We start from the raw sequence: 27,570 nt of genomic DNA, 5'->3' as shown, positions 1-27,570 counted from the left end.
TGTACTGCAGCAACCTGTGCGAGGTAACGGGAGCACTTTAGTGATGACACACACATCATCTCAACACGTGACTGACAGGATTGTGAAAAAACTCAAAATCTTTTCTTGTCTCCTTGCAGATTTGGGGCACTGTTGAGTTCAATATTGGGAACAATTAGCCTCATCCAATCAATTAAGCCTCCATGTGAAGGGGCGGAGCCACCAGGCCCCACATAATGATTTCAAGACTTGATTTCTCGCATAAATCAATGCTTCTGCTTTTTTATGACTGAACAAGTAATGTATTTTTCTTTAAAATTAGCCAAGGACTCAAGGGTCAAAGGCCACATTATAGTAATAGAAATAATGAATGACAATGATTATCAAATAATTACATTTTGATTTTTTAAGACATCCAAACAAGTGAATGACAATGCTCATTTGATGTGTACATGAATGTGACAAATTAACTTTTTTTCCTCTCTTGAATAATTTTCTTTGTTGTACTAATGCAATAATCAACAATAAAGCAAAGTAAAAACACTTCAAGTGTCTGTTAATATGACCATTGACCACACAAGTCACCTCTTGAAGTGTTGACGTGCTTTAACCACGCGATGGCGACAAAACCCCCGAGTGTCTAATAGATTACCGTTTATGCACAACAAAGCTCAACTCAATTTAACTTCATGTCATTTTCGTTAATATGTTGTTTCAATGGTTGCTGTTTTTTAATCATACTTTTGTTTTAGTTGTTGGGTTTTGTTTTGGGGTTTTTTGCATCAAAGCTATTCACTCACTACCTTGCCACTCGGGGTAGGCAAGGTGTTACCAGGGCACTAGTACCTAATATATCTCCATCACAAAACTGGTCGGTCTAGAAAGCATACCCACTAGTGTGATAGACTTGTGGTGACTTATCGCTTGTTAAAAAGGTTCTACCGGGTTGAAGTCGCCCCCAGTGGCTGCACATGTCACTGCATGTGGTCCTCGGAAGTCGAACAAAAGATGAGTCCAATAGAAGTTGCCCTGGAGCGTCTGACGCCCTCTAGTGGCTTGAGTGGAGCTGAGAGGAGGACATTTTGGCTGCTTATGAGTTCATGTTGTAAACAGCACGTTGAGGTATTCGTGGGCTGGGGGGGTCAACAGGTCAAAGAGATGCTGTGACGTACTGTTCCTTTAAGGAGAGCATGGCGCTTGCTGCCAGGCCTCAGGCCGCAAGGCAAACAACTGTTACCTACAAATCATCCGTCACTATTGGAAACCGGTTTTTCACCCCCTCCTTGCTCCCCTCCCCCCTCTGCACATGTCTGAGCTGCATCTTCCCGCTCTGTGCAGAGGAAGAGGTCATCGAGCCGTGCAGCTGGTTTATGCGTTTTTTTTTTCCGCCTTGCCTCCTGCCGACAGGTGTCGCTGTCATGGGACCCACAGCGCTCCAATGAAAGCTTGAACAATAACAACTGCATGTCGGGAAACTTCCTGCTCACATCGCCACCTCCTCCGCGCGACTTGAAGGATGCCTCCTCCTCCTCGTCGTCCTGTGCTGAATGGATGAATCCACCCTATTGTCGCTGATGGCAACAGCTCCATGGTGACTGTCCAATAAATAACATCACACTTTCTTGTGCGGCAGGAGACACAACTTCTTGCTTGCCATCCTCACCGTGCACATGCCTGCATTTAGAATCTCGTCCCGAATTGGCTTTATTAGGTGCTCCAAGAAGGTATACATTCATCACGCTTCATTTTTGGACACCAGGCTGAACCACAAAATAAGTGGTACAGGCGAAGGGGGGCAAAGGTCAAGAAATGATCACTGTTCAACAAGCGGCCTCGGTCATTCAGAGAACTCTCCAGCGTTAGCATTTGAGCTACGTAGGCCTACAAAACAGTAACTAAATGCTCCAGCTGAGACAATGGCAATAATGTTGAAAAAAGTTGCTGTTGTGATGGAGGAGCGGATGAGCTGGACATGTGACCTGACTGCGCTCGTTGCCTCTCCTTTGAATGTAAAAGTCCAGGTGAAAAGGCCTGATTAGATTAGTGACGTCACATGGCTCATTGTTATTGGAATTGGAATTGTCACAAAACAACAAGAGCTGAAGCCGTGCTCGGTAAAATGCGAGAAGGTTGACAACATTTTCTAAATCCAAATGCGATTAAAACTGTGATTGTGCTAACGCCAGTGTGCTCGCTAACCAACGTAGTTTCACTATTTAAACTATTTCACTATTTAAACTCCACACCAAGTTTTGTGACATGTGGTACCCATTTACATGTTACACAATGCTCACCTTTGTTGTCGGCGTCATCTTCATCAGCAGGAGCAGCAAAGCATGATAGGAGGAGGCCTGGTGGGAGATGGAGGTGAGGCCTGGCAGGAATGTGGGAGCACAGCAATGGAGGACGTTTAAATTTAGTAGTCAGCTTCAGTTCAGGAGCGGCACGGCTGCTGTGATATTAATATCACACAAGGCTCGAGGGTGCCGCCCCAGTGTCCACACCAGGAAGTGCGGCTTATTCGAGAGGCGGCACAGCTGGGGTAGGCTCAAGCATACTCACTAACCTAACAAGGATTAGCGGCATAGAAAATGCATGGATGGATGGATGGATGTTCCAGTGGCCAAATTTCCAGTCTTTGCACTGTATGTCAACGCAAGGCTCGCATTATGATTATTACTGGTCAAACATCAACAAGACAGGAACATTCTGGGGTTTTTTGAGGACCTAGTCAGCTAATCAAAGACCCTCCGTAGGACAGAAGTACTCTGCAGTTTTTAAGAACCTGCTGCAAAAACTTTGTGTATATATCTATATAATTATAATAATTATTATATGATACAAAACGTGAGCGGTGAGGTTTTCATACTATGATTTGATGCCACAAATATACACGTTTGAACAGTTTTACTTGAATGTCATTCAGTGGTAATATATAACTTCTTGAAATGGACTCCAAACTCCATGCAGGTGTAAATGTGGTGACGTCAAGGTAGAGCAAGTGGAATTTAATTATTTTAAAACAATACCAGACAAGAAGTGTTTTTTTAAAGAAACTTACCTGATTCAGGAAGAAAAGGTGTGAGTTGGAAGCTACACGCTAAGCTAACAAAGCGTAGCTTGAAACAAGGCCTGACGTTAGCATCATCGTTATACCTTCCTCGCTCAAAGTCTCGCGATACCTCCAGTTGCTTTCTTGTAGGATCGACCTTTAAAGTCGCGGATGCTGCGCTGTCTTCTGGCCTTAAGAGCAAAGTTTTGAAAGAGGGGGGTTGTCCGCTGACGTCACTGCAGGGCGAAAAGGGAGGTGGTGAGGCGGGGGGGGGCACAGAAGAGTTAGACTTGTCAACGACATAAACGTGCAAACTTTCAAAGCAACTCCAAAGAAGTTGAAGCAGCGCGTGCGTGGAAAGGAGGAAGAAGAAGCCTCCCGCGGGCATGTGCGAGCGTGCGTGTGCACGGAGAGAGAGATGCTTGGTGGCCACGTCCCCTTGGAGACTGCGCACACACACACACACACACACACACACAAAACACGTGATGAGCTTTAGTGCGCGGCTTTAGACGGACATACACGCACACACACGGAGGAGGAGAGGCCGACGACTCGAACACACAACAAGCTTTCTTCGAGTCTTTCTCTCGACTTGTGCCTCCGGGAGGAGGAGGAGGAGGAGGAGGAGGAGGAGGGAGGAAGGGAGGAAGGGAGGAGGAGGAGAAGCCGGAGTAAAGTTTGTCCAAGTTTGCACATCCCTTCGGAAACGCCATTTTGATTCCTCTCCTCTTCAGAGCAACTTTGCAGCCTCTCTCTCCCCCCCTTCATCACCCATCCTCGTCATCATCATCATCATCATACTCGCCACGATGTCTCGGCGTAAGCAGCCCAACCCCAACAAAGTCCGACGTAAGTCATATTTTTTTCGTGTCTGACTTTACAGCTTTCTGCTCGGTTGTTTGTCGTGTTTGTGTGCCACTCGTGACTTGTTTCCACTAAGCAAAGTCAACTTTAAGATGGCGAGAGAGAGAAAGAGCACTTTTCCTCCCCCCGTGTTGCTTCCTAGTTTGATGCGCATCCAAGCGGTGGAATTCAGCGCTGCTGTCTTCCTCATTCTCTTCACTTTGAACAAAACTACTCGCCCTTTTCCCCATTATTTTGTCGTTTGGGGATCCCGAGGGCAGGGTGGGACTCGGGGGGAGAGGTCAAATTGTGCTCGCTGCCGGAGGCGAGCATCCATATCTCGGGTGCACTTTGGTCGGAGCCTCGCTGTTAGTGGCCATGTGTAAAGCTAGCAGACATAACGTCATGCCAGCGGCAATCAGCTCGCTGGCTTCCTGTATGCACTTTCAAAGTAAATCCACCTGTTGCTTTCAGGGACGTAGAAGCACTCAAACCTTGTAGTAAATTGATTCTTTTTTGTCAAATGTGGGATGACATAATCCCATAAAGTGATGGTCATTATTCACAGTGGTTACCTCAGACAGATAAATGACCCTCAGGGGTGATGCTGATGTTTCACGTTTGGCTATTACTCCACAGCATTATCATACACTTTTGTTTCAATACTTACAAATGTACATACACTTTACTTAGAATACTTACAAATGTAGACGGGAACACAACGAATCGGGCCTAACTTATGTATACAAGACAAAACACAAGGTCATTTCGCAAACATTGTTGTATTTTGGAGGGTGGGTTTCCGGTCCCATCCCTGCTAACAGCTGCTAGCTCCACGGTCCTGCTGTGACCTTGCCCAGACGTTTTTAACAAGAAAGTGAACCGTGTTCTTGTGTAAAGTGCATCGACGCGACGACCAGGCGTCAAACTCCACCCGGTGTTAAGAAACATATCGCTTTTTTATCGCTTTAATGACTTTTCACAGCGTTTTGAGCACTTTTCTGGCGTCTCCGTTGACGCACAGCCAACAGCATCGACGTGACGCCTGTTGCATCCTCCCCCTCCCCCCTCTTTTAGCCCCCCACCCGCCTTCCCAACTCTCTCGAACACACACACACCTCATCCTGTCATCCTACACTTTAAACGTTGATTCGTGCGCGCATGTCGCCCTTTAACCCCCCCACCCCCACCCCTTTAAGACCATGGCTAGTAGTTGCTAACTTCACCCGAGGCTAGCTCGGTTAGCCGTTAGCTTGACGTGGAGGATGCTGGCTGCGGGTGAGGGAGGAGGTGTCATGACGTCACCATGTCTTATCTGTTTGAGTCAATGATTGACGGCTACTAGAAGCGATGGCTTTTTTTTAAACCCGCCTCCTGGAACTTTGACTCGACTTGTTGCAACACACCGCCCTCATCATTTTTTTTTCAATAGACAATGATGCTGTGCTTGTTTTCATAACGTCAAACATGACAACAACTTGTTTGTGGGGACATGAGGATGCTATAAGTAAAATTTACATTCTTGCATTTTGTGGTACAATGTCTTGTAATGGAGGGCAGTACTACTCTTGATGTTATTTGTAAAGTTTGTGAATATGGCTCGCACATTTCTGGAAAAGAACAGCTTGTCATCATGGAATTAGCTCTATGTGTGACAGTATTTGTATTTGTGTAATGCCTGCAGCATGAGATGACTATTGATGATGATGCGATCATCAGTCTCACTTGGAGTCAACTTTATTGACACAAGGTTTAATGACAAAACAGTGCGCTTGGTGATAGTGGTGCAAGTAGCTACATGTGATAGCTTGGTAATACAAATTCTAATAAAAGTATCTGCAGTGTTGACCTTTTAATAGCACCGGTGAAACCCCAAAGAAGTGGCATCGTGTTTCATGACGCATTCTAGAAGCGACTCCACTGAGAGGCAAAGTTCTGCACAATCCATTCTAGTCCAATATTCAACAGGCCGAGCCGGGCCGCTGGAGGCTGGTGCGCATCTCGGCCGTCTAACTGGCCCGTCCACTCTGCCACTGTTTTCACATGCAGACGTACGGGAGGGGAGCTAGCGAGGGAGGGGCGCTAATCAAAACATCAAAGTGCTGTGCATTCCTCAGCGCCGTGGCAACCAGAGGATGCTTCCTCCTAGCCGGGTTGTGAGCCATGGGCCTAGTCGCAATGTAGTCCCAACATGTGTCGCGCACAAAGAGCGTCTTGTGTGATGGCGCTTCCTCCATTGTGTGCACACACACACACACACACACACACACACACACACACAGGCAGCCTGCAGCCATGTTGCATCTTGACATCACCAGCTCAGTGTTCTCTCCTCATCAGCACAGGTGATTGCAAATCTCAACTTACAAACTTGTATTGATTCAGCTAAATACAAGCAAACACTAGTGTTATTGGCCTGTCTGAAATTAAACAATTTTCTGCGTCAGAATGACAAAACATAAATTTTGTGTAGTGTCTAATTACTGTCTAAATTTGTGTAGACATTTGTGTGCAAGGATACACACTAGGATTGAAATTGGACTGTGAAACACTATTTTGTTACATTACTTTGCAATTATTATAATTAGACAAAACCTCCATTGATGTGTATATGCATGCGTCTGTGCGTGTGTGTTAATGGGGAGTTTCAGTGGGACGTGTGTGTCTCAGTGGGGACTGAAGTGAAGTAGCTAATTAAAAGCTTTCATCGTCCCTCTGAGAGGCTTGTTGTCTACACATTAACCTCACTTTAATGCACACACACACACACAAACATCCATTCAGTTTCAGTCACATGACCTAAAGCACTTTGTGTGATGACATTTAGGGTCACAATCAAACAAGTGCTACTAATTAAAAGGTGAGTTGGTGTGTGTGTGTGCGCATGCATGTGTGTGCACTAATGTGGATGCGACTCGCTTCTGGTGTCTCGTTGTGTGAAGGACACTATTTATAGAGGCGCCTTTTTTTAGATAAGATTATGTTTCATCCCCCCGCGGGCCGAGGAAGAAGATGAGGAGGAGGAGGAGGAGGAGTTGCAAGGTGGTGGAGGCCAAAGTTGGAGAAGCACTTCCTGTGTCCGTACTTGTTAGAAATCTGGTGACCATCACTTGATCGTGTGTGTGAGGGGTGCAGGCAGAGGATGAGCGGGGGATGTGCGGGACTTCCACTGTGGCACCTCAGAGCAAATGGCTCGTCAGCAGTGTTTTACGGAGGCAATTGTCGTTTTGAAGTGTCGCTTGTGAGAAAAAATTAAAAAGTAGTATGTTTTTCACATCAGCATCAGTTGGATTATAACTGTCAACATTTGCATTTAGAAAATAAGATACATTTTCTGGAGGGGGTAAAGGCGCAAATGCCTACTGTGATGCAACAGTGTTATTTCACTGGCATATTTTGAAGGCCTTTACTGGCTACAGGATGTGTTATGCCAATGTTGTTTTGAGTGTTGCCGGGAAAGAAGGACAAAATGCAGGAGTTTTCCAGGGAAAACGGGAGGGATGGGGTGGTTGACGGGTACAGTGTGAGTTAGATGCCAGTGGTTAGATGAAGGAAAATGACAGATTAGTGCTTAGATGGTATTGTTTACAAACTAACAGATACTGTAACACTTATGGCCTTGAAAAGCTGTGTTTCTTTGCCTATGTTGCTGTTCTGTATGAACGGCGCTCACACGGAAGAGAGAGGTGCCAAGTCTGGCTTTGTATACAGCATCATAGCATTAACAGTAAAATGTAAAACCTGGATGATGCTTGTGCGTAGTCACTACACCGTCCACTCCAACGATGCCTTGATCCTTGTTCCCAGCTCTTTGTCAGGGTTGAGCGCAAGGTAACGCTTGTCGTCAACTTCCTTTGTCATGTGCCAATAATGGTACCTGCAGCGACAAGGGGAGCGTTATTGGGACTGGCTCTAATCGGTGTGTTACAAACGTTGCTTTTATTATGCAAATGTTGATTTGAAATCAGTGCTGAGCTATATGCTTTCTGAATGCGTTGTATTCGCACAGGAAATAATGTACTATAAGTTGACCAATTACAGCCTTTATGGTCCGCCGGGCAAGGTTAGATGATTTTTTTAGCTGTACATTCGTCGTCTGGGTTCTGTTTGTAAAAGGCAAAGGGGAATACATGCCCGATCTAATTTTGAAAGTAAAGTTACTTCAGCTTCAAATTTCTTCAAATGCCAGTTTAAACTTAGTGAAGTTTTGTGTGGCATGTTTCTGCTGTGTCATGTGACACAGTCATGTGACGTGTCCACACACACACACTTCAACTTGACCTTCCTGTAAGCATCACGCCGTTATATATTCATCTGCTTCCTGCAAAAGGCTGCCTCACTTCCTGTTTCCCTCTCCCTCCTCCTCTTCATCATCCTCATCATCTTCATCCTGTGACATCATGGTGTCAGTTTGGTGAGAAGCTTCGAAAAAAATGTGGGCTCGCAGGTGAAGTTGACAGTGGTCAATACGGCCTCTGGGTGGTCACATCTTCCAAACACACACAGATTACCCCCCCCCCCCCCATTCCTCTCCCCCGCCTCCCACGTCCATCCACTGTGACATTCTTTCACAGCCGAGCCGCTCGGACTTTGGCCCGGCGGTAAATACGTCTTTATTTGTGGCGGGCTGCAGGAGGCAGTTCTCGGCATGTATCAGCACTGCTCGCGGGTTTCAAGCTGCTTATCAGCGCCAGCGTCTGGCCACGCCCAAGCACAGCGAGCGCGTCAGGCATCCCATACAACAGGTCTAACTTCCCATCAGCTGCAACACGCCTTTTGTGCTGCTGAAGAGAGGCCTGTTGGGAGCTTGGTGACACACAGGAAGTAGATTTACTCAACCCTGCCCCACCTCCCCAGCTTTGTGCCTGCAGCGAGTAAAGAGTTAAAACACTCCTGAAGCACCATGGAACCTCCTCACGCCCCCCTCCCTCCTTCTCCTCCCCCGCTTGCCTCTGCTGCTGACTAAACACTTTTGTCAGCTGGCTGCTGAGGGAGGAGGAGGAGGGAGGAGACAAGTTGTGGCGCTTAAATCAACACAACCAGATTAAGTTTTAACCACAATCATAACGAGCGAGCACTTTCACGTAACATTTAACTTGGGGTCAAAGGTCTGCTCCGGTGCACCTTCTACTCATCTTCTCTGCAACTGGACTGTCTTCACTGTGACACATGAGTGTTGTTGTCTTGAGGATGCTGCACAGAGCCCTTTGATTGGTTCTTTGTTGGATGTTTAAGTATCTTGGCGCTAGCGGTAATGCTAACAGGCTAATGATGCAGGAGTGGGGGCGGGGCGCAGGGGGTGATTAGTGACGGATTAACACAGCAATGTTGAGACAATGACAATTAAAGGAGCAGCTAATTAGACTCACTGACCTGCTGATCGATTTTCTGATTGATTAGATACAGTATTTAAAAGGACCATCTGATGGAGAAGAAGACTCAGTCCGTCATTGTTCCTTGTCGTTAAGTAGCCTGATGGAGTCGCAGCATGTGAATGACACATAATCCTTATTAATCTGTAGACACGCGCTAATCTCACGCGCACTCACACACACACAGCGGTGACATCACAGATTAACATGCTAAATGACACACACTTACACGGGAGGAATGCATGCACACGCAGCCCCTCCCTCCTGTGAAAAGGTACTATTGTTTGTTCTGCAAACACAAGACACACCTTGTTGTCATGGCAACCACAGCACAGCACACCAGCATGCCCCCAGACTTGCTTTTGTCTGTTTGTGGAGGGGTGACCTGCAACACACACACATTTGCCATTGAGCTATACAGTAAATCAGCATAATGATGCCACAATGGAGGTCTGCATCAATGTCGGCAAACGACAAGCAAGACAATACAGAATCAACGGTCTCAGCTAGCTAACGGTATCTGGCTAGCTTGTGTGATGTGATGACAATGATGTGCTCGCGTCATCACGTGCTTGTCATGATGACACACACACTTCCTGACATCACCTCTTCCACGCAACTGAGTGGCCCCAAACTCGCCCTGATGTCACAAATCCTCCTTGTTGATGCACAACAAAGTCTACTTTGATTGGAGGTCCTTTCCATGTCAACCAGTGAACTGTTGCTGAAGCCTCCTAAACTTCTGCACCGATGTGTTGATCATCTCCAAAATCTTGCTGAGCTCCTCAATACGGTGAGCATTCAAGTCATCAGTTCCTAACTGTGACAGAGTGAAATGTAATCTCTCTGCGGGTTCAGGTCGTAGGCTACGTAGAGGAGAATCCAGAACATTCTGATCACACTTGTCATCCATCATCAGCAAAGATGGTGGATTGTGTTTATCAGTAGAGCAGGATGTTTGCTAAAGTGGCTGTTTTGTCAATGGAGTTCACTCTGTGAAGGTTCACTTGTTGTCAGGCACAGACCAAACATCACACACACACACACACACACACACAGCTCAGCAACAAGCAACATGGATGTATGTGTGTGTTGTCAAAGAGGGGAATGGGGGGGTGGGTTGTTACGTGGTCTCAGGTGTGTATTGGGGAAGTTTGCAGTAGGCATGGCCACAAAACTCCATTCAACTTTTTGTGGAAAATACAATAAACCTCCGATGGGAAAGTTCCCTAGTCGGACACACACACAATTCAGGTGTGCCTTTTATATGTGTGTTGCCTGGAGGCGTACACACAAAGAGGCTGTGAGTCTTTTTCACTTAACTGAAACCTGGTCTGCCTCAGCGACCACGCCCCGGCATACACACACACACACACACACAAGCCAGTTTAACCGTGCAAATTAAAAGGAGGATGACTCTCCCATCTTCTTTGCATTTCTTTCTGTGCAGCCATCCCCTCCTTCCTTACCACAACTTGGGAGCATTGTGGGTAATGTAGTTCGGTGTGTTACTTTTTTGGGGCTGTGGGGATCGGGTGAGGTGCGGATGAGAGGTGGAAAGTAGCTTGATCCCTAAAGAGACCCCCACCGCTTCCTGCTTCCTCTCCAGACAGGAAGTGAAGGATGCGACCCTGTTGTTTCAGCATCTCTGCAACGCTGATAAGCAGCTTCTTCACTGGGGCTTTCTCAGTGGGTGTGTGCAAGTGTGTGTTAGTATGTGTGTGTTTGAGTGACACATTAACCGTTTTATCTGGAGCAGCACTTTGTTCGGCTGTAAAGTCTAAACTGCCAAAGCAGCATCACTTTTAGTTTAGTTGTGAGCCAAATGGCAACTCTTGTGTTGTTGTGAAATATAAACATCACAATGTTACAGAAGGATGTGGGAGTCGGGATTCTCTGCAAGTCAGGTGATTTGAGGTGATTGACGAATGTGTTTACCGTTGATAAATAAAGTTAAACTCTTTAGATTGGTCAGAAATGGAAAAAGTTAGTTCTGCCCGGCAACACCAGTGGTTTCATCTCCCTCTTCTCACACACACATTTACAGCTGTCTGATATGGGATGGGAGGGTAGCATGCATCCTGTGCTCTGATTGGCCAAGAGCTTGGCCTTGTACTTTGGCCTGTATCAGGCACAGAAAAGGGGGGAGTTGGGGGTGAAAAGAAAACATGGTGGCAGTGAAGGAGAAAGATGGCAAGAAAACAGGAAGAGGAAGTGAAGGAAATAACTTTTTGTAGATTGTTTGCGCGGCAACAGCTCAAGTCACATGACAGTGTAACACCAAAGAGCGGCATCCTTCATATTTGCTGATGGCCATAATTCGGCCGACTATACTGTTGGCATGTTTAATATGGCTCAACAGGAAGTGACATATTGACTTTGATTCTGAATCATGATGGAGTGATGGCCAAGGCCTTTGTGTGTGGCAGCGCCCCCTGCAGTAGGACGTGTGAGTGAGCAAGACTACACACAAAGTGCTGATGTCATCTTTGACACTGTCTCTGTGTCCAATTGTGCACACAGGCGGCGTGTGTGTGACAGCTGTGTGTGTGCGTGAGCGAAGTATGAATGTGTCGCTTGTTGTGCAGCTGTGTGGGTTGATTGACATGTGACGACGGCAGATGCAGAAGTCTTATTATGCAATAATTGCATCAAAACGCCATAGTGAAGTGAGTTTGTTGACCATTTTAGCTGTGTGTGTGCGTATGCAGTATTAGCGTTTCCATGGTGATTGTTGTTGCTAATGAAGCGTCAGGTGTCCACCTCCAAAATGGAGGTTAGCATGTGTTAGACCATGAATGGCGCTCTGATGGCGAGGTCATTGGCTGTCTGCCGCACCTGTCGACATGTGTGAGAGCAAGACAGCTGCACAGCACGTTGACATGGCCCCCCTTCCCATGGCCCCGCCCGCACCCCTTGCTACCATGTGTGTAATTACCGAACAAGGGTGCATGCAGTGGGTGAGGGGTAGAATTAGACACATGTTGCTTGCATACAGGAAGTGACATGATGATGTCACCATAGCGTGATGACATGCTTTAAGATTGTGGCTAAGCACCGTACGAACCAGATCGGAACACCATGGTTCACCTGTGGTTCCTCTGAGGGAGGCGGAGCCTGGTGCTGTATGAGCAGACATGATGGCGTCTGCGGGTAGCGACTTATCTGCATGGAGATGCGCTCCTCCAGCTCAAAAGGAGATGCTGGAGGCAGAAAGCTCCGACTCGGCTCATCAGGTCGAGCTGGATTCTCTCTCACTTCCTCCTCCCGCAACTTTTGTCACCCTCACTTGTCTGCTCAGCCCGTGGAGGCGGGGTGGCCTGTGAATCACAGCGGCCTTGAGTATTACTGAAAATGGATGCAAGTGATGTGTAAACTGTTACATTTAGTCACATTCAAAATAACATTGTTTCCGCATCATACACACAATGACACAGGGTGATGTCACTTCCTGAACATAAAAAGTTGCCAAAATGTGACATTGATGTCTGATTTATTCTCAACACAAGAACATTCTCGTGCTCACCTCCTCCTTGCTGCTTCAGGCCGTCGGCACTTGTCCGTGCACGTCTTCTGAGAGCAGAACATTCCTCATCTCAGCCTCATGCTTGTTTTTGCCATCTTCCCTGGAAGCATCGTTTCTTCCAGCAGCAGTTAGTCCTAGTGTTGAGGAGGGGTGGAATCTCAGTTAGTTTGTATTTCTATTTAATGAGGCACAACGGGTGGTATTCGTTGGTTTGTCACGTCAAAATCATGTCCTATTTATCTAGCATTAGCTTGACAAGCAGTTCATTGATCATGAGGAAGAAGTATCATCAAAAACAATGTTGTGATACTACTAATAAAGCTGTGTCAGCAGCTCGCCACGTGGCTTACCGCTGTGCATTGCCTCACTGGTCCTCTAGGAAGATGCTGGTCATGTTTGTGTCTCCTGTCCATCTTTAGTTGCTCTAATTAGCATCCATGTAAGCTCTTAATCTTGCTCTCCTCCTCCTCCTCCTCCTCCACCATCCCTAAATACTCCATCTTTCCTCCCCCCACATCCTCCCTCACCTAGACTGACAGATTATCGTCTTTGTACATCGTCTCTTCTTTGCCATCATGAGACGCTCTTACCCATGATGCACATCTCTAACTTGGTGGCCTTTGACCCAACTGCAGTGAAGGTCACATCCATTAACTTAATTAGCGCTGATAATGTGCTTTGTAGGAATTGCCCTTATTTGGGCAGTGTGTCTTGATACCTGTTTGCACTGTGTGTGTGTGTGTGTGTGTGTGTGTGTATTTCTGACGGTCTTTCTGTGTTCTCCCCCCTGCAGTGTGAGCAGTGGTCGCAGACACACACACCTCAAACCCCACCCCAACTCGCAACCGCCCCACCCAGAGCAACGCGAGTGAGCGCACGTTCTCACTTTTCGAGGAGGACGGTAAATATTCTCTTTCCTCCCATCGCCCGCCGCTGCTTCTTTTTCCTCTTTTTTCCCCCGCCCATCATGCCCGAGCATGGCTGCCATCCTGCCCCTCGCCTCTTTACTCTGGCCCCTCTGAATGCTTTCACATGAAATTTAAAAAAGGAAACATAATATGGAAGTACGAGTCAGCGCCATCTTGCTGGGCTGCACCCCCCACCCCGCGCCACCACTCGTTCATCTTCATGTCTTGATGGACATGTGACTTTTGAGCCGAGCTTGCATGACGCCTATAATTTGCTCATTTTCATCTTCATTATTTCATATGTTCATCCAATTGTGCTTTGATGTGTTTTATTATGACACAAGAATATTTACATGAATGTAGCAGACCTGATCATGAAGTAGTGTTTTGAGAAAATGCACAAATGTGTCGTATGGTATCAGACTCAAACTAAGCTACAGCGTCAAAGCTCATGGTACACTCCCTTTGAGTGTATGAGTCACATAATTAATGCAATGGCTCCTCCCACCAGATATGAATAATAACCACCATCTTGCACAATAGAAGTAAACCGACTCAACATAACTTAAGTATCATAAAGTGATGGCACATGTAAAGAAATGCTGCAGAGGAGTGGGACAGACAATTTAGTGCAAATGTCCCCCAGGCCGGACTGAAACCTTCATGTTGTTTGCTAAGATGATACTTCAAAACCAGTTAGTTATTAGACTAAAGGTGTCAGTTAAAAAGTGGAGGGTATGGAATGTGTGTGTAAAGAGACAGGATGAGTATGTGCAATAGAGAGAGAGAGAGAGAGAGTGAGAGTGAAGGAATCTGGGAGCTCATTGGCTGACAGCTGGCAGACATTTTCCACACTGGTGGCTAAATCCCGCCCCTCTCCTCCCCATCCCCCTGCCCCGTCCACTGCCATGCTACACAGTGAAGCTGACACACTTCGATGATATCTCAATGCTTTATCACGTCAGCTCTAAACTACACCGTATATACACACACACACACACACACACACACACACACATACGAGTAACACAACAACATGGAGGAAGCTGAGAGGAAGATGATGCAACAGTGAGAAGGGAGGGCGGGACTGAAAAAGTTCTAGGAAGTTGAAGAAGATGGGAGACGGGAAGGAGAAAAAAGATGGAAAAGAGCTTGAAAAAGTTGAGCAGGCGCTCTTAAAAGCAGAGGGCTGTGTGTGCTTGTGTGTGTGTGTGTGTGTGTGCTGCTGTCAAGAGAGTGTGAGCGTGGAGGATGGGCGCTGGCAGCTGAGTGTGAGATGGAAGCAGCAAAGTGATCTCCTGTGACTCCTCTTAGTGTCAACTTCCTGTTGCCAGGAGACACAGACTCTTTCATACTTTTGTGGGTTTTTTTTAAACATCACCATCCATGTTGCCACTTAGCTCGCCATCTTAGCACCCTGGGCTCCACTTTTGGCCTCCACATCTGTGAGGTCTAACACCATTACTTAAAAGGAATAACAACTTGCAACAACTACATTTATTTTGTACAATTGTCTATTTCTTTTGCCAGAATCGTTCCTTTAAACTAACCCACATCCATAAAATATAGTATACTACCTGAGGACTGGCATGCAAGAATCCAGCAAGGCCCATCATTATGAGTTAGCTTCAGATGCTAACTTGTAGCAGTGTTTTTCTTTTAATCAGAACTCTCTACATGGTGCCAGTGATAAAAATGAAAAAATGTGTGGTGACGTCTTGTGCACATCCATTTTAAGGAATGTCGACAGGAATCCGGTCGGTGTGCCACGTAAAGCGAGATGCAGGAGTTGAAAGAGGAAGGTGGACAGTTAGGAGGTAATAAATAGTCAACATATGGTCACCGGATCCTCCCCCTCCCCCTATGCCTATGTCTGATGCTAAACTCAGACTGTTAGCTGACACCCACTAGCATGGCCTCAAAAAAAGAGATGCAAAGTGGAAAAATAAGAAGAGTTTTAACGTCTGGGATGTTGACTTTAAACAGCAGTTGTCACTTTTGACAGTTTGCCTCTCTTTGCGAGAGATGCTGTTCGGCTGCTAGATGCTCGCCAGCCGACCAAACCTGACTTGGAGTGGACAATCCATCCCCCGAAAACCTGCTGGACTGCTTAGCTGTCAAGTGCTACGTCCTCAGACAGGTGCATCACACCAGTAGCTTCTTGCTGTGAGTGACAGCTGGGAGCAGATTCAGTAACATCCGTTGTCACGCTGAATATTCAGCCACTTAATTTGGGACGGGGAGCGCCCTGCAAAAGGAAGACAGTCGTTGTAAACTGTATTTCACGAAATGAGGTCAAAGGTAATAGTAGAGTGAGTAGGATGACTTCCTTGCCTCCTGTGACTACTGCATCCATCTTTCTTTCCATCTGAGAAGCTCTCCATCCTTCCTCTTGAAGCCATCTGTTGCTGTTCGTTTTTAGCCGGCTGTAAAAACTGCTGGCTGTGCACTTCAGCAGCCAATAGTGACACGTCTGTGTGTGTGTGCACAAGAGATGCAAATGTAAACCCAAAAAAAATTACACACATACATACATGCACCTGCCACTGCCTTGTCAGGACACAAGCAGGTCATTTGAAACACACACACACACAAACGAGTGGCAGTTGTCAGCAGTGATCATTGTTTTTGTCAAAATAAAAAACGGGAAGTAATATGATGTACTGACGTTGATCAATAATACACACTTAATGTGTGTGTGCGCGTTCTTTCTATCTCTATTTGCCACCCCCATATCCCAACTTTACTGTGGGGACTATTTATGGGGGCCACATAATTGTTCTTGCAATGTTTTGATCATTTGACTTTTCTGTAATTTACAAAAACACTCTCAGCCCTTTTACTAACTGATTTGTATTAGGAATGCCTGTCTTACACTCACACACACAGAGTGCTGGAAGAGGAAGTGGCTAGCTCTGGAGAGCGTCTTCCTGTGGGGGAAGCTAAACAGGAAATGGTCATCATTTCTTCTCCGCCGCCATTGTGGTGCCTCCTCCTTCTCCTCTCCTTGTCAAACTTTGTGTGTGTGTGTGTGTGTATGTATGTGTGGCGTAAGTGGACAGGTGTGTTAGCGCTATGAGGGACACGTTGTAAACTGTCCCCTCTGGTCCAGTGGGCGGCAGGCCAAGATGCCGTTTTAGGACAGAGGTCACACGAATGCCACAAATACATGATGCTGCTTCGACCGCTGTTTGTTTTCTCATGACATTAATATGTCCGTTGCCATGACAACATCGTATAATACACATCTTTTTGTTCAAGAATGAGTGGTGAGCTTCAGCGCCATCTTGTGGCTATCATGTGACATTGTTTTACTTCATGGTGTGTTTCAGCAGCAGCCATGGAGGATGCCACTGGGGAGATGGAAGTGGGAGGAGCCAACCCAATGATGAACAGGGAAGAGGCCGACCTTAAAGAGGCCACACCCCAGAGTAGCATGAAAGGTGTGTTTAGGTGCTTGTTAGGCTCTTACCAGCGGCTGTGATTTTAAGTGTATTAACGTGACCCCGCTTACCAGATGAACCCAACACAATCACGACAACAACGATCGCAGACAAGACGCTACAGAGTGGCGATCAAGGCGGTGGCGGCAGCGGAGGAGACTTGTCCTCCATCAATGCCATGATGTCAGCAGTGATGTCAGCAGCGGGATCCATTAATGGTGAAGGAGAAGCAGGAAGTGACGCCACCCCTGCCCCATCCCCAAGGTAGTAGCTTGGCCACTGTGCAACCGTTACCATTGTGTTTAAATAAAGTTCAATAAACACTGATTATGTTGTGTTGAAGCCCCTCTCCTAATAAGACATCAGCCCAGAGAGCGCCACCTGGCCGGAACGCACGACGCAACCAGGTGAGCAAAGGCCTCTCCCCATCTTTGAGGTCAAAAGTCATCAATCGCACTGTTGTGACACTTCTGCTTTCTCACCGGCAGGACGCCAAAGAAGACCACTCGACACACATATGTCCGCTATGTGACAAGAGCTGTCAGACGCAGCATCAGCTGACCATGCACATTAGACAGGTACGCGGGTACTTTGTTACTTAGTTTATGCTGTTACCGTCATTAATGTAAACAATGTTTCTTTTTTGTTCGCAGCACAACGCAGATACGGGGGCAACGGACCACTCATGCAGCATTTGTGGTAAATGTCTGAGCTCTGCATCGTCGTTGGACCGTCACATGCTCGTTCACAGTGGTGAGCGACCTTATAAGTGCAACGTGTGCGGACAGACCTTCACCACCAACGGTAACATGCACAGGTATGTGCACACTGTTCTGCCTTTTCACCTTAAACGCCCCTTGGAACCAGGAGGAGTTATAAAATGCCACACACACATACAGACGCACACTGTCTCAGTGACAGGAAGTTGGCCATTAACCCGTTCTCCAGTCAAGCATGATGGGAGAACGACTCCACTGGTCCTCTGTGTTGGTGTGTAGGGGGTGGACAGGAAGTAGTACTTTAAACCATCCAACCCCCACTCCCTCTGTCTCTCTCTATTACACACACATGCAGATACACCCATCCTTTATCAGTGAAGCTCAGCAAGACATGACAAAACAACGGTCCCTGCCGCATGTGATGTTTCTGTCCAGTCTGAACTCTAAAACAGCAACCCCCGGCGAAATGAGCTGTGTGAGGTTGAAAGGACGGGAAAGTACAAGGGCCAATTAAAAAAAAAAAAGTTGCAGGCTGAGAATGTTCCTTAGGCAGCCCTCTGGACACCAGTTTACGTTACATCACCACAAATCAAAGTAGTACACATGTTGCCCACCAGAGGACGCTAAAGACTCATCATGCATGCATCTATGACTTTTTAATTCAAATGAGCCAGTGCAATGAACTTCATATTTTACTGTCAAAACAGGAAGTTATTTGCTTGCATGTCAACATTCTTAGTTTTAAAATTATATATGTGTGTAACGCTTGCATACAGTCAGCTTACCTCTTCATAAAGTTCTTCCTGTCAGTGGCTATCAGGACTTCTGGACGTCTTGTGGGCTTCTATTAATAGGCAATCGCCTGTCCCCTCCTTTTATAAGCTGGCTTGCTTGCTTACCTGCAACATCACAACACATGAATTAATTTGTGTGATTTATCAGACTAATTAAGTATATAATGAATAAAGTGATGATAAGTTGCACATTGAATCCTCTCATCAGACACATGAAGATCCACGAGAAGGACCCGGCCAGCGGTCTGCTCCCCGTCAGCCCACCCTCACCCACAAAGCGGCGGCGGCCATCCGTGAAGCGGAGGCAAGGCATGGAGGACGAGAGCGGTGACGAGCCACCCTCCAAGAAGGTTATTTTGCAGCCTTCCTCACAGTTACCAGTTTACAGTTGAGCATGTAGGAGGTGGAGCTAAATGATGATGTCATTCAGGTGACGGAGGACTCTGCCTTTGAGGAGCCCCCAGTGACTGCAACAATGACAGCAGTGGCGGCAGCAACGGGTGTTCGATGCGTGGAGGAGGAGCTTCTTCCTTGCCCCATCTGCTTCAAGACCTGCAGCAGCAGACTTGAGCTGGACACACACATGGACACACACCCTGACACCACACTGAGGTACACACACACACACAACAGCCAATGGCAGCCAAGTCCCCATGAAGAGAGCATGGGCTCCCATGAAGACAGTAAAGGGTCAAACAGAGAGGGAAGGGGGAAGGACCAACAGAATGGATGGGTTGGTGTTTTGGGGCGGGGGGTTGATCTTTCATGGTCCACTGGATGTGGTTGCTGTGACGACTTTGTGCTCCCTTCTCAAATGACAACAAGGACTGTAGTCTGTCACCATAGCAACACAACAGTCAACACAAGTTTGAGCGAGTGAGGATGAAGAGCAAGGAGGAAAGATGAGAAGCAGGTAGTAGAAAGAAAGACGTCAGCAAATGGCGCTGAGCTCCTAGTGGAGGGTGTAAAGAATATTTAGCAGTAAATCCTCACTAATCAGTCCATAAGAGGATCCACTGTGAGAGGAGCAGGGGTGGTGGGGGAGGGGTGGTTTAGGGTTGTCCTAGTTGATTGAATATTTTTTGCTTGAATACGTACAAAGAGACACGTCTAAATCTACTGACTAGTGTAATTACAATTATGTCTTGATTTGTCTACAGTAGCCTAGTTGAGGCTATGAGCCATGCTCAGAGAAATATCACTATCCAGCAGACATGTTGGAAATGGTGAAATTGAAAGCACATGTTCAAGCTAGGACACCCCCCCAGAAAAGTACATGTATGACAGCATGTCCTTATGTTCCTAGGTGCGACTTCTGCTGCCTTTCTTTCCGAACCCACCGCGGCTTGTTGCGTCACAACGCAGGCATCCACAAGATCCTTCCCCAAGACCCCAACGGCCGCCCCTTCATTCAGAACAATCCCTCCATCCCCACCGGCTTCAATGACTTGGCCTTCATTGATTTCTCCTGCAAGAAGTTTGCTCACATTGCACAGGTAACCATCTACCGTCATCTTTGATTAGTTCACTTCCTGTGTATAAGTCTCAGATGAGTCCTCACCTTGGTCTTGGTCAGGTCTGGTGTGAGACCAACCTTCGTCGCTGCGTAAGTAAGTTTCACCGCTTTGTGTGCGAGTGTTGCGACAAGGCGTTCCCGCTTCGCTCAGCCCTGGAGCTCCACAAAAGCACCATCCATGTAGACACGCCTTCAGACGCCATCGAACACGAAACTGAGGGAAAAGAAGAAGCCGTCACCCCAGAAAATGACACCAAGGAGCATCACATTGATGCCGAGGATGTTCTGCTTTCCCAGCAGTCCAATTTCCTGGAGGGACTGGGTCTCCAGCACATTTCTAAGGTAATGTGTTTTTTTGACAATAAACAAAACTGTTGTAAGGGCAAATGGATGCAATACAGACTTTTGGTTTGTTTCACCCACAGGTCAAATCCGGACCCACAGATGATGAGATCCACCAGGCCCACTTGGACAGCATCAAAGTGATCCATGTAGAGCCACTGAATTCCAGTTTCCCGCAGGAGCATGCCTACCTGTCAGGTGGTCTGGGTCTGACTTTGGGGGTGAGTGGGCTGACGGCACTCAGCATCCCCCTGCTGGACCAGTCTGGCACCGCATCCACCCTGCAGGGTCTCTCAAAGAGGGACGCTTTGAGTCTGCTCTCCTTGCAGCCTTTCCAAGCAAGCTTCCTCATGCAGCCTGACGGTGCCACGGCTGCCGCTGGTGCAGCAACGTCTGGCATCAAACCTGGTGAAGTGGGCGGGATCATGGAGCTGGCAGACATACAGCAAATGCTGAAAGTAGCCACTACAGTCCCCAGTCAGATGGGACTGAGCATCCCCCCCATGGCTAAAGCCACAGCGTTCACTGGAGGCCAAGGTGGGTGTGACCTCAAGAGGATGTTGTGTTGTTTAAAATGCTTGCTTCTCATAACTGTTTTATTCCTGCCATGCAGGTCAAGTCCAAAGCCAAAAGGCGATGCCTCCATTGAAACCCAAACCTCCAATCACGCCTCGCTCCAGCCTTACTGCGACAACGCCCCCACCCCTACAGAGTTCTCAGCAGGCGTCACTGGGCTGCATCAGTCCCAGCCTGCCTCCCCCAATTCCCACCCTCTTCAAAACGCCTTCCTCCTCCTCTTCATCCTCCTCCTCAGCAGGGGGCGGCGGCCAATTGGAAGCTGAGTGTCCTCTGTCTGATTCGCCGCCTGTGGCCACCACCGCTGTGCATGAAGAGGTGGGGCTGAGCGGGAAGAAACCAGGAAGCAAAACGGTTAATGAGGGCAGTGGCGCCAACGCTGGTTCGGCCAAAGGATCCTTCCCGTGTCGCTTCTGTGATCAAGTGTTCTCCTTCTCGGGCGTCCTACAGGCTCACATGCGCTTCCACCTGGGCATCCTGCCTCACCAGTGCAACATCTGCGACTATGTGGCCCCTGACAAGGCCACACTCATACGACACCTGCGCACACACAGCGGCGAGCGTCCATACATCTGCCGCGTCTGCCACTACCCCTTCACTGTCAAGGCCAACTGTGAGCGCCACCTCAGAAAGAAGCATGCCAAGACATCCAGGAAGGACATTGAGAAAAACATCAAGTGTGTCTTTTCGACCACTCCAAACATCACAAATGCGATTACCACTGGAACCACTACTGTGGACCTCGGAACAGGAAGTGCCGGAGCGGAGACAGCATGCCGGTTCTGCGGCGAGGACCTCAAGACTTACCGGGCGTTGCAGATCCACTTGCGCACACACAACGGCTGCCAGAGGAAGCCATTTGAGTGCCGACGCTGCGGCGCGGCCTTCCTGGCCAAGCGGAACTGCATCCACCACCTGCTGAAGCAGCACCCTGAGGTGCAGGAGCGCGAGATCGAGGAGCACATCGCCACACTTCAGCCCGCTGCTACTGTCACCTCTGCTCGCGCCCCCCCGCTTACTGTGATGGCTGCCAATGGGCTGAGTCAGCCACCCATCCAGGCGGTCAAGTTGGAGGGAGTGACTAACACCCTTTATCTCGAAGAACTGGATCAGCCTCTGGACTTTTCCGCCAAAGGTCGTGGAGCCCATGTGGCGTTTCCTGGGGTCAAAATGGAGACTCTCTCCCCTAACCTGGACTGCCCTGCACTGGACCAGCCCATTGACCTGTCCATACCCAGCAAAAGACAGAGGAGGGAAGCGGCCATTGATGGTGAGACGCGTGAGATCAAGATGGAACAAAATGGTGGCAACATCATCGAGCAGCACATCGTCGCCAAAGAAGACAAGATGGCAGGCACATTGGCTGTGGGCTGCTACCAGTTCACCCCTGGATCCACCCCTCCCCCGACATCCCTCGCTAGCGTCAGCACCTCTACACGACCTCAGCGCCTCAAGCCCCTCCTTCCAAAGCCTGCCTCCTCCGCCTCAGCTCCTCCTACTGCCCTCAAAGAGCTCCCGCCTCTGGCATCCATTGCTCAGATCATCCACTCAGTGTCCGGCGCTCCGGACCTGCTGAAGAGGGAGGCGGCCTCGCTGGAGGGAAAACCTCAGCCGGCTTCGGAATCCACCACAGACGCTTCAGGAAGCTCCAACCTGCAGGAGACGCCAAGTGATGACAACAGCAGGTGAGAGTGCAACTCTCAGCATCAACTAGCATCATGTGGATCATGATTGGAGTCAAGTGTTTGTGTCTTGTGGTTCTGTCCAACAGGAAGAAAAACAGGAAGAAGACTGCCGCCCTCACCGTCAAAGACCAGAGCGTCATGAGCAATGCTGTAGACCTCGAGTCCAGCGGTGAGTTTGCCAGTGTTGAAAAGATGCTCGCCACTACGGACGCCAACAAGTTCAGCAACTACCTGCAGACGGGGACGAGCGACCTGGCAGCCAAGAGAGGTCAGAGGGAGCAAAGGACGAAGGTTCAAACACATGCCCTTATACACACATGAAACTTGACACGTATCTCTGAGCAGATGGCGAGCAAGCAGGAGGCGGCAGGGACAAGGATAGCGGCCCAAGAGAGGAACTGAAGACGGTGTTGCTTCCACAATCAAAAGGGAAGAAGAACGCATACTCCAACTCTGTCCAGAAGATGACCTGTCCATTCTGTCCTCGAGTCTTCCCTTGGGCCAGCTCTCTGCAGAGACACATGTTGACGCACACCGGTAACACTCCTGCTACAACGCTGTGTGATCAGCCATCTTACTCTGCTCTGACCCGACGTGTGCTTCCTCTTCAGGCCAGAAGCCGTTCCCGTGTCCACGCTGTGACGCCTTCTTCTCCACCAAGTCCAACTGTGAACGCCACCTGCTGAGGAAGCACGGTGTCACAAACAGAACACTGCGACGCAACGGTGTCCTCGTCAAGAAAGAAGGCGACGAAGGCTCACACGAGAGCGCAGGTAGCAAAGTAGATCGCCGTGACTTTGCCATCAGTATCATGTTACACATGACAAAACGCCGGTTCTGATTGAAATTCCGATTCCTGTTTCTTACAGAGAGTCAGTCTGAGACGGAGCAGCTTGCAGCAGAACCTCAGACCCCTGCTGAGTCTTCAGCCATCAACGCCACGCCTTCCACCGACCTCAAAGACACTCTCTCAGAGCCACAGGGGGAGGAATCGACTCCAAGCAGCCCCACCCACCGGCCCACCTCAGGTAAGCACCCCCAGCACATGTTTAATAAGAACACACTCATTAAGTGTGGATGACATCAACATGTGCATTAGCAGGGTCCAGTCCTGCTCAGCAAGCAGAACCAGAACCTACTGAGCAGCCAGACCAGCAGGGGGCATCAGACATAGAAACAGAACCATCTAAACTGGCTCCACCCACAAACAAGGTAATTCTTTAAATTAAATTGTTTATTATTTCATCATTTTTTTGTAATATTTCATATTCATCTATCATCAGCTGGAGAATGGCGATGATGATGACTGTCAGAGCAACAAAAGTTTGGACCTCAACTTTGGCAGGAAGCTCATCGATTTCAAGCTGTCTAGCTCCACCCCCTCCACTGACAGTCCGCAAGAAGTGGACAAAGACAGTACCAGTGCCCCCCCCTCCTCAGCGAGCCCTGCCCCTGCCGCCAAGCCTCAGCCTGAGTACAAGCACGTGTGTCGCGTGTGCAAGAAGAGTTTCCGCTACGCCACCACACTTGCTCGCCACGAGAGGGCGCACCTTAGCGAGGAGACACCGGCCAAGGAGGAGCCACCAGAGACAGAGAAGGCAGAGGAGAGCAATGTCGCTAAAGTGTCAGAAGATGAGAAAGAGGATGAGCCTAAGAAGAAGGACGTGGAACTTGAGGATGGTGGCGGTGTGAGCGAAGCAGGCGAGAGTGGCGAGTCAGAGGAGGAAGACAAAGAAAAGGAGGAGCGCAGCGACGACGAAGAGCCAAGAAGCGCTGAGGGTGGAGACACCTCGGGTGGCCGCGTGGACAAACGCAAGAAGATCTGCAACGTGTGCGCCAAACGTTTCTGGTCTCTGCAGGACCTGACCCGACACATGAGGTCACACACAGGTAGGCCCCACCCACATGCTCCCACTTCCTTCTCTAGACATCAGCTGACACCCGCTTGTTGTTGCGCAGGCGAGCGTCCGTATCGCTGCCAGACGTGCGAGCGCACCTTCACACTCAAGCACAGCCTGGTCCGCCACCAGCGTATCCACTCCAAGAGCCGTGACACCGACGCCGCCAGCGAGGACGGAGACTCCTGCGCAGCCACACCCACATCAACCTGCCCGCCCTCAGAGAATGAGAGCGAGAGCGCCAAGGACCTGGAGGAAGTGGATGCCGCCGAACTTGAGAGAAGTTCTGATCCTGAACCAGCTGAGGCCCAATCCACCGTTTCTGAGGAGGCGTCTGAACGATGTGCAACCCCCCAGGACGCCACCGACACCAAGACGAGTGACACGTCTGGAGAAGACTTTTCCAAAGACCCGCCCTCAGCTTCGAGCCCTGCCCCTGCTGAGGCCATCATCCAGGGCCTCCTGGAGATCCACGCCCCATCCCCGATGGATCACATGCTGCCCAATGGGGAGCCCCCCTTGGTGGGCGTGGACTGAGGGGTGTACCTTTAAGAAGCCTTGAAGTGCCTTACTACTCGTCCATCTTCATCACCGAGGAGGATGATGATGTCCTTTTTATAGCTTTTTAACTTGTTTTGGAAAATCAAGATGGCCAATGGCTGCGTGTCACAGGACAGTAGTACACGTGCAAAGAGATGCCGCTTGTAACTGGAAGATGGGGGACAGACTTGCCGCCGCCCCTCTGTTTGTATGAGGGGGAGGGGTGGCTCACACTTTAGTGAACTTCTCAGTTTATGTGCACAGCGTCGCACAGGAGGACTTTTCTCAGTTTTGGGTGACTTTTTGGTGTCGGGAGGGAATTTTTCTGGTTTTCTTTTTTTTTAATATACATATATATATACATATATATATGTATATGTGAACAAATCAAATTTAGTTAAAGTGTGTGCGTGCGTATGTGCTTACTCTTGTCGGCTTTCTTCTGGTGCCTCGGCCGCGCTCGCACTGACCCGGGTCCAATTTACCTCAACACGTCAATCGCGTCTTCCTGCGAGCTAGCATGGCTAACGTTTAGCTACACCGCCGAGCTCACAGCTAAGCACAGCTAGCGTGTCAGTTAGTCCATGCTAGCCTGCTTCGTGCAATTAGCCTTAACGCACAAGAAATAGCTATTAGCTTTGGCTTAGCATCACCTCAGCTTCTTAAGGGCTAACACTACGTAGCTGCAGCTATTAGCCTGTGTCTGCCAAGGGCTAACATATCATTTCCAGTGGTAATGTGTTGTTGTGAGCCTAAACTCAGATATGAAGTCATGGGGTAAACGCACACGTTTGGCGAGTGGACCAGGCCAGCTAACAAGCTAACTTACAATGACTAGCTTCAAGCTAACTGCAGGCTATGCTTGCCTGCTACAATAATTAGCATGTATGCCCTAATTTGACACGCTTTCTCCCCGATTACTTTCTTCTTTCACATGAATTCAAAGAACATTAATACTTTAAATACTTATTATTCTTTTTTTTATGGCGTCAGAGACAATCAAAGAGCGTCCAGAAAAGATTGCAACAATAAAAGTACAACACTATGTTGTGTCACATTCATAGTAGCCACGTTGTGGGGGCGGGGTCTTTTGATTTTATTTTTTTCCTTAACCAACCTCTAAATAAAATTTAAAAATAAACCTCAGAAGTAAAAGCAACAAACTTAATTTTATTGTTCTGACTGGGCACCAACTAGTACTGCTAGTGCTCTAATACTAGTACTACAGCTTGTACTCATACAGCTATTATGGTAGATACTTGGTCACAATCAGACATCCACCAGCACTTTGACTTGTTTGATTTGGTGCTTCTTATCATCTCATTAAGTTTGTTTTCAGTGACTTGTGTCAAGATAAAAAGCACACTATGTGATGCAATAATTGTAAAGTGGAATTTCCCCCCAAAATATACTGTCTTGAATCTTTGCTAAATGCGCTCGTGCTAACGTCAGGCTAACACCACCTAGCTAGTAGCATGGCCAAGTTTTCCATATTCCCACTTAACAGAATGGCGCCACTCTTGACAGTTTGACTTCTGTTTGTTAGCAAAATGTTTAAAGTTGAAATAAATAATTGGCTTTTGTCGACTTGACGACAGTTATTTAATTTTGAATGCTCACCACCAGTCAAGGGACCTGTCCTTCCTGGCTAGCTAAGCCTAGCTTAGCTGAGCCGAGTGCCCCGCCCTTTCCAACATTAAGTATGACTTGATTTACGTGAATCCTGGACTTCCGCGTCGATAGTTTTTTTATGTATTTATTTGGAGCCCAGGTGTGTGTGTGCGTGCGCTACCTGACGAGGACAAGCCATGTTTGGAAAAACAATATCTCACGTTGGTTGGCGTGTTGATGACGTCACTATGTCACGAGCACGCGCAGCCGGCCGGGCTGCAAACGAGCATTAAGAATCCAAAAGAGGAAAAAAGCTTTAATTAAATCCATTAAAGTAAATTTTTGTTGCTTCTTTTTCTTTATCAACGTTAAAATGTGTTTAAAACTGTGAAAATTTATTTTTGTTCTCTTCTGGGTGACTTTTAGGATAGTTTTGCATGTTAATCAAATATGGTTGTTGATTTGTTTCCACACACACAGATGTCGAAATAACAGTATGATGTTGCTCTCAGGGTTGATGACACTTTCTAACAGTCATTTTGTTTTCCTGAGTTGCAAACTGTAATGATTTAATTTCATGTTCTGTCAATCACTACACAAGCACTTGACTGTGAACACACATTATGCACACACACACACAAACACACACACACACACTCAAAGGTCACACAGCATGAAGACACAAATGTGTATTCAAGACAATTAAAATGCAAACAAACAAAATAAAGATGAGTCAAACATCGCTGTTCGATATGTTTCTCGG

General features: G+C 47.9%; 1 protein-coding gene and 1 long non-coding RNA gene across 7 annotated transcripts; one reads left to right on the top strand and one right to left on the bottom strand.

The window, feature by feature from the left end:
• Positions 1–24: 24 nt before the first annotated feature.
• Positions 25–7,720, bottom strand: LOC131109172 (uncharacterized). The gene is made up of 4 exons (XR_009120679.1): positions 7,619–7,720; positions 3,041–3,267; positions 2,274–2,353; positions 25–1,980 (listed from the first exon to the last, which is right to left on the bottom strand). It is a non-coding gene; the product is annotated as an uncharacterized LOC131109172 (long non-coding RNA).
• Positions 3,352–27,570, top strand: LOC131109162 (ras-responsive element-binding protein 1-like). Of its 6 annotated transcripts, none has more exons than XM_058060831.1 (20): positions 3,352–3,883; positions 17,016–17,126; positions 17,201–17,390; positions 17,470–17,533; positions 17,615–17,704; positions 17,780–17,943; positions 18,848–18,989; positions 19,070–19,251; positions 19,946–20,135; positions 20,216–20,497; positions 20,581–20,718; positions 20,827–21,034; positions 21,111–22,758; positions 22,845–23,026; positions 23,104–23,295; positions 23,370–23,531; positions 23,628–23,786; positions 23,858–23,970; positions 24,042–24,648; positions 24,718–27,570. In XM_058060831.1, the coding sequence occupies exons 1-20, from the start codon at positions 3,844–3,846 to the stop codon at positions 25,191–25,193; spliced, it is 5,340 nt and encodes a 1,779-aa protein (XP_057916814.1). In that variant the 5' UTR covers positions 3,352–3,843; the 3' UTR covers positions 25,194–27,570. The 6 variants fall into 6 exon arrangements, with proteins under 6 accessions (XP_057916814.1, XP_057916811.1, XP_057916813.1 ...); XM_058060828.1 differs by adding an exon at positions 13,569–13,676 and having other exon boundaries at positions 17,019–17,126; positions 20,581–21,034; XM_058060830.1 differs by adding an exon at positions 13,569–13,676 and having other exon boundaries at positions 20,581–21,034.

This window comes from Doryrhamphus excisus, chromosome 21 (genome assembly GCF_030265055.1).
Source record: "Doryrhamphus excisus isolate RoL2022-K1 chromosome 21, RoL_Dexc_1.0, whole genome shotgun sequence".
NCBI lineage: Eukaryota > Metazoa > Chordata > Actinopteri > Syngnathiformes > Syngnathidae > Doryrhamphus > Doryrhamphus excisus.
This window is presented reverse-complemented; position numbering and strand designations above follow the sequence as displayed.

Excerpts from the sequence above, each read along its gene's own strand:
- LOC131109162 (XM_058060825.1), top strand. The coding sequence starts at position 3,844 with ATGTCTCGGCGTAAGCAGCCCAACCCCAACAAAGTCCGAC. Across the intron at positions 17,944-18,847 it reads ACCAACGGTAACATGCACAG|ACACATGAAGATCCACGAGA; the intron begins GTATGTGCACAC and ends TCCTCTCATCAG. Across the intron at positions 19,252-19,945 it reads CACCCTGACACCACACTGAG|GTGCGACTTCTGCTGCCTTT; the intron begins GTACACACACAC and ends TTATGTTCCTAG.